The following is a 7,352-nucleotide window of genomic DNA, read 5'->3' on the forward strand; positions in this document are numbered from 1 at the left end:
ATTTCCCATTTGGCTTATAGGTTAGTAGCACACCCCACAAAGTAATCATTGAATGCATTTGCAATGTCAGTGGGGTTTATCAAAGTAATATCCTCCTTAGTGATATTACTCGGTTGTTGATGGCTAGAAGGCTGGAATATGTTGTTGATAACCTTCCAGCGGTTTGATGGATTCTGGTGGAGATTGTCAGAGTAATATTGTGCTTTTGCGTGCCTTGTTTGCCTTGTGCACATGTTCCGCAGGCATCTGTAGTGATTGAGATCTTTGGTAGTGCCAGTTACTTTGTAGCTTTTCCACAAGGCATCCCTGAACTGGTAGATTGCTATAAGGTCCGTTGTAGCCCATGGAAGGTGCCCCCCCTTGTACTCTTATTCTGCGTAGTGGAGCATGGGTATCACAGAGGTTTAAGAACTCTGATTGGAAATAATCGTGCGCAGAATCGGGGTCGGGAATTAAGTCGATTCTGTACCACGGGCAGTTTTTAAGGTCAGCCAGAAACTGTTGTGGGTTAAAGTTTGTAAATGTTAGCTATTAGTTATGTAACCATGTAACTATGTAACATAAATAATAGTTATAATATAGAAAACGTACATAGATTTCCTGTCCTGGGCTACAATGCTATTAAATATGTATATTTATGTATTTAATATTCTACTTACTGTAGCTACCAAATATGATTTCATTGTTTCTATCCCCCCGGTCATTTAAATCCGCGATCCTGTTTAACACTTACCAGAACTCCCTCCTACTGTCTCTGTACGTTCTCCCTACCTACCAATTAGACTGTAAGCTCCTCGGGGCAGGGACTCCTCTTCCTTAATGTTATGTTTATGTCTAAAGCGCTTATTCCCATGATCTGTTATTTATATTATCTGTTATTTATTGGATTACCCCGTGTATTACTGCTGTGAAGCGCTATGTACATTAATGGCGCTATATAAATAAAGACATACAATACAATACAATACAACAACGCATATATTGGACTAAGATGTACAGTATATATTTTTCTGCAGAACGATCGCCCCCAAAGGTTTCTGCTGGTGTTCACGGTGCTAAAAGTCCACTCGAAGCAATCCGTAGAGACAGCTTTCTTATTTTAAGTGACCAGCATTCGGCTCGCAGTGTTTGGATTTGGACGCCGCAGCTGAAATATTACAAATAAACAAGTAGAGGTTTAAGGACTTGTACAGCCCAAGAGAGCCTGGCAAACGGGAGCCGTTTTTTTTTAATTATTTTGCTTTCAGACTGCGTGTGGCTGGATAGAGCTCCCTAATCCCTCGATTAATTGGAAGTGTGGGTGTGTGTGCGCCCTTGTGCCCTTGTGCGAGGTGAAGGCACGGAGGGGTGATAGGCAGGAACAGAGAGGCACTGTTTAACTAAACGGCGAGCGGAGCAGGAACGTCAAAGTATCGTCTCTGTCCCGACGACATTCCACGACGGTCAGAGTTTGTATTACCAGCTGCGTCACACAAAGCAGCAACACTGCAGCGGTGATTAATTCAAGGGCCGGTCCCGTCAAACAAAGCGTTTTAACCAAACACGTGAGGTTGAATTATTTCTCATTGATGTCAACCACGTATTGAAGGGGTTTTAGTGCGGGTTTTTTTTGTTTTTTTTTAAACTGTGAAATCAAGCAGACGCAGAACTGCTGCTGTCAATGGCATGCGTGGGTGCTTGATCTCACATATGAGAGTGGCCATTTTTAAACCCCACCTCGGGCTAATCTCTGGACGTACGGGGAAGTAAGTGTTCTGCCATTCTGAGACAGGGAGAGGAGAGAGAGGGGGAAAAAAGGATTTTTGGAAATTGACGCCACCCCTTGCTTTAAAAATTACAAATACTGTAGCAGTTAAAAAATAGATTTTGGGGAAGGGCTGAAAATTAGGGGGAGGAACGTTGTCTTTGAAGTGGGTGAAACCGCTCTGTTTGCGACCCCTTCGGCAAGTAACTTTATCTCGTGACCCTCATTAGATTGTAAGCTGTTTGGGACAGGGACAAGTTGCATTCACTGTCAGCAATATGTAAGAAAAGGACTAGTGAGTATTTTGGGAATACCTTTTGCTTAACCCCATCAGTGCAACCAAATGACTTGTACCGGCGCTAATAAACACCTTAATATAATTAAGTGCAATAAACAAATGCAATACTTAAAAGGGATGTGTATCCCAGAAGAACACGCTTCTCCACCTTCCAAGGAATATGTACAGATTCCTTACATGAGAAGACTTGATCCACAGGGGGGGGGAAGGGAGCGGTATTCTCAGGAACACACCAAGAAATAAAAAATATAAACACAGTGATAGTGCAATATGTTAAGACAAGCGGAGAATGGGTGAATCTTGGCTCTAATGCAATTCCTACTTACAGCATGTAAGATTTAAACAGGCAGTGGTCTGACTCTGTCAGGATGACGTCGGTGTGGGGTATACACAGAGAGGGGAACTTGATAGTAGTTAACTTCATGCGGGATAATCTCAAGGTGTAACAGCTCAGGTTCACGCAGGATAATATGAAAGAAAGACGGACTATAGTATAGACCATAAAGTACAGATTTTTATCTCATCACGCAAGGTGCACAAACGTACTTACAATAAGTACTTGAAAGGTATTCCCGTAGCAGTTTCGTGAGACAGTAGAGGGCTTTTTGGCGATGGTGTGCTGGCTGGATAGCTTCCCTTCGCTTTCACCTCCCCGTCGCGGTATGGCGTCTGACGTCACTTCCGGCGGCACGGGGGATGACAACCGGTGGAGAGCGGGGGAGATGAATCTCAGCCGATCGCTGGTATAGGCAGCAGACACCTCACACGTCTTCACTTGCAGCAGGGCTCTGGTGGACTAAAGGCTTGGCTCAACGCGTTTCACTGTTCTTTCTCCTGAGGAAGCTGTTAGAGAACAGTGAAACGCGTTGAGCCAAGCCTTTAGTCCACCAGAGCCCTGCTGCAAGTGAAGACGTGTGAGGTGTCTGCTGCCTATACCAGCGATCGGCTGAGATTCATCTCCCCCGCTCTCCACCGGTTGTCATCCCCCGTGCCGCCGGAAGTGACGTCAGACGCCATACCGCGACGGGGAGGTGAAAGCGAAGGGAAGCTATCCAGCCAGCACACCATCGCCAAAAAGCCCTCTACTGTCTCACGAAACTGCTACGGGAATACCTTTCAAGTACTTATTGTAAGTACGTTTGTGCACCTTGCGTGATGAGATAAAAATCTGTACTTTATGGTCTATACTATAGTCCGTCTTTCTTTCATATTATCCTACGTGAACCTGAGCTGTTACACCTTGAGATTATCCCGCATGAAGTTAACTACTATCAAGTTCCCCTCTCTGTGTATACCCCACACCGACGTCATCCTGACAGAGTCAGACCACTGCCTGTTTAAATCTTACATGCTGTAAGTAGGAATTGCATTAGAGCCAAGATTCACCCACTCTCCGCTTGTCTTAACATATTGCACTATCACTGTGTTTATATTTTTTATTTCTTGGTGTGTTCCTGAGAATACCGCTCCCTTCCCCCCCCCTGTGGATCAAGTCTTAACCCCATCAGTGCCAGAGGGTCTTGTGGCCACGGACCCCCTGTCGGATAATACAATGTGTGAAACGTGAACTGAAAAACATTAAAAAGAAGTGACAGTTGTTAAAAGTACTGTAACTTATAGTGTAATGAAGCAGAGAAGGCTATGAGAATACCCTAGCCAGGTCTGCCCTGTAGAATGGCTATTGGAATCAAAAGCCACAAAGCAATACTACATAACAGTTGGGTGAAGGTCTAGTTAATATGTCTCACTGACAACATTGATAAGAAGTACAGCTCAACCCCCTTATAACGCTGGGCTTGGGGTCCAAAGAATCACATCGCGCTATAAGCGGATCGCGTTAGAACTAATGTAAAGTTGTGGTAATCCTCTTCTAGGCTGGAAAGTACTCATATGATATGTTGGAGTATGGTAAGCACTGGAAAACCAAGTAATAGTAAAAACCCTTATAGGGAAGAATGAACAGTATAACAACAAATAGTATGAAATGTGGCAAGCTATGTCTCATGGGGGGAGGTGGGGGGAGGATTTGTTAAATTAGCTCTCATCCGAAAAACAAGACCAACCCGTGTCTATATTGAGTTCGGTTTTGCCAATGCTCGGTTTGTTTTGTTTTGGATTTTTACTGAATTATGGAAGAAAAAAAACCTCAAAATAAGCAGGAAAATGCTAAAATGCCATAATAAAGCATGACATAATGTCTAAATATGTATGAAATCCTAAAAACAATGAGGAAACTAAAATAACATACAATACTTGCAAAATGTAACATCTTTAAAACAGATACAGTATGTTGAGAAACATCTCGATCTTGGCACTTGGCCAAGTGTTCTGGTGTAAATATTTTTGTGATTTTGGTTCTAAACTTCCTACGGGGTTTTGATTTGGTATTTGGTTTTGGAATGTAAGGTTCTGGTAGGTTTTCATTTCACAAACTTGGTTTTGCCAATCTCGAAATAAAACATTTGTAGTTATCTGCATATACTATACACCTGGGGTAGCCAACTCCCGTACTCAAGAGCTGCCAACAGGATGGGGTTTCAGGATATCCCTGCTTCAGCACCGGTTGCTCAATCAGTGGCACAGTCACTGACTGAGCCACCTGTGCTGAAGCAGGGATATCCTGAAACCCCGGCCTGTTGCTACAGTAGCCCTGCTATATACGCACACTCTACAGGAAGAATCAGTCAGCGCGCAATAAATGCCCGTACAATGCCCCTACTAATTGAATTTGATTCTGCGCTACAACTGAGACAGTGGAGTAGAAATAAGGTGCAATAGTTACAGTTGACAAAGTACAGGACCTAAAATATAGCTATTATTCATGCTAACGAGACACAGTTGGAGTGCATAATAGGGATTACAACAAAAAAAAAAGTTGCCAAAAAAATATTATATATTTTCCTTGAGGTTCAAGTTGCAATTTACCAGCTACTACTTTTTCCTCGACTGGTTTTACACTCATTCAATTTCTCTTATACGTTAGCCAAATGCCTCCAGCCATTGTGCAGCAGTGGAATCGTTTCTGGTCTCGCATGTGAGTCTTGTGCAGAAAGACTGAGTTTCTGCCAAATTACGGGAAATTTCAAGAAGAAAGAGGAGTGAATGCGTTCACCGTGAGAGAAGACGCACGGAAGAGTTGGTCCACTTGAGTGCACCATGACGCAGCAACCACTTCCTGGCGTCCAGGCACTCCAGGGCACTCAAAGCTTTGACGCGCCTATTTCTAGTGGACGTCGCGTTCTGCAGTCTCCTGTGGAGCTGACCTTGATCAGGCAGGCAAGGAGACAGAAGAGGACCCCCCCTCCTCTTCCAGTTCCAGATTCAGTGACATCGCGATCTTGTCACTGCTCCGGGGTACGGTCGTGTGATTGCTAAGTCCAAGCAATATCCTACGTGTTTTTTTTAATAAATCAGTTCTGTACTATGAGAAAATACTTGTAGCATTTTTTTTTTAAACAACTCCGAAATAGCAACCATTTACAAAGTCACATCCCCTTCCTCTTCTGAAACAGGCTCTGGCACACCCCGTTTTGGAACCCTACACTCTCTCTAGCAGTGCACCAATTGTATCTAGTGACTGCCCGGTCACATGATCTTCCCCACAGAACTTTGCATCTTTGGTCCTCTTATGCCATTTAGTGAACCCCCAAGCCGAATCTTCGCCGATCGATCACAGGAGAATGGAGCCATCAGCAACTTAGCTAATTACTTATCATTGTGTGGATTGTATTGATGCACATATTAAAGGGGGGGGGGGTTTAAACGGCAGATTGGACTGCTGTTTTAAGATAACCTGGTAGATCATTTTGAAAGCAGGCAATTCCATATCATTTTGGGGGGGGGGTGGGTCCTTGCCGAGATGTTCTTTGTTACTGATTCGCTCGAAAATTTAAAAAAGTTCGAAAATTCAGGAAAAGTTCTTGGAAAATATCTCTGGAACTTTTCTCCGTTGTAACAAAATGAGCTTCAAATTGGTCAACTTCTAGCGAAATTGGTGAATTTCACCAGCCGATCTTTATTCCAACCACATCCAGACCCCGAATAGGGATTTCATGGGCATAAAACATAGTTCAGGCTCTGGACTATGTTTGTTACTAGGCGAACCGCCTGCAAACTTTTAAAACGGTGCAAATTTTTGCATTTGCTGAAAAAAAGGGTGCGTTTTGCTTGGTTTCCAAACTTGGGGCGAAAAGTGAGCACGTCTCCCGTCTTTGTTTGCTTGATTGTAAAGTGGAAATGTTACCACGATTTGGATGGGAAGCGTAAGGTGGGATGCAGACTCGGTGCTCATTTGCGGGACCACAAGTACCGCCCATCGTGGCACATTGTTCTTTTGGACACTGATTTTGGAACCAATGGGTTCTGTTTTTTTTCTTATGCACCTATAAACACTGCCCTTCTCCAAACCTTTACATTGAAGCCACGCTACATTATTTCCTTAACAGAGCCACTCTCACGCTATTTCTTTTAACTTCACCAACAGGTCGCTTTTTCACAGAAAAATGCCCAACCTTAAAATCCTACCTCCAATGACGGTTTTTGACATTTTTCTCGGCCAAATCCGGCTGGCAAACGTTAATACCCGGCTGTGAAATAGAAAAGCCAACTTTCAGCTCAACTTAATCAAAAATTAGATCATTTCTATAAGGTATGGGAACTGTGGCCTCCGGTTTTTAGGTAGAATCCTGATCATGGTTGACTGTTATCCCTTGTCCCTTTTACCTTTTAGCCCTTAAGCATTCCCTCCCTTTCCCATTCCTTTCCCCTCTGGCCCCATCTTTACCTTTCCTTTTTTCTTTATCTTTTCTATGTTAAAAAAAATTAAAATAATTTGAAATGAAAAAGAATCCAAAGAGATTTATATGTTTGACTAGCTGAGAGCCCCGGCGTTGCCCGGGATGTTTGTGGTGTGGGTGTGGCATTTGGGTGAGGAGTGGTCAACGCGGCCCATGTGCGGTGGTAGTGCTGCTGTGGCTGTACTGATGGTGATTGTATCGGTGTGCTGATTTTGGAGGGTTTGGTGCTGATGTGGGGGTGCGGATGTGGGGGTGCGGATGTGGGTGTGCCGATGGGGGAGGTGCAAAGGTGCCGATGTGTGGGTGCTGATGGTGTTGATGGGGGCTGGGAATGGCGGGGAGCCGAGAATGCCAGTGTGCTGGGGGGGCATGGGATAGCGGTGTGCTGATGTGGTTTTGCTGGGGATAGTGTGTGTGTGTATACGTGTGTGTGTATACACACGTGTGTGTGTGTGTATACACGTGTGTGTGTATACATGTTTGTGTGTGTGTATACATGTTTGTGTGTATACAT

General features: G+C 44.0%; 1 protein-coding gene across 1 annotated transcript in view; it reads right to left on the bottom strand.

The window, feature by feature from the left end:
* Window positions 1–978: 978 nt before the first annotated feature.
* LOC142483769 (uncharacterized) overlaps window positions 979–7,352 on the bottom strand; it is a 72,274-nt gene continuing 65,900 nt past the window's right edge. Inside the window, exons 9-10 of the mRNA XM_075583752.1 lie at window positions 6,567–6,628; window positions 979–1,147 (exon numbers count right to left, since the gene is read on the bottom strand). Coding sequence (XP_075439867.1) covers window positions 1,048–1,147; window positions 6,567–6,628 — 162 coding nt within the window. The 3' untranslated portion in view covers window positions 979–1,047. The remainder of the gene's footprint in view (window positions 1,148–6,566; window positions 6,629–7,352) is intronic.

Source organism: Ascaphus truei, unplaced genomic scaffold (assembly GCF_040206685.1).
Source record: "Ascaphus truei isolate aAscTru1 unplaced genomic scaffold, aAscTru1.hap1 HAP1_SCAFFOLD_367, whole genome shotgun sequence".
NCBI classification, from domain to species: Eukaryota; Metazoa; Chordata; class Amphibia; order Anura; family Ascaphidae; genus Ascaphus; species Ascaphus truei.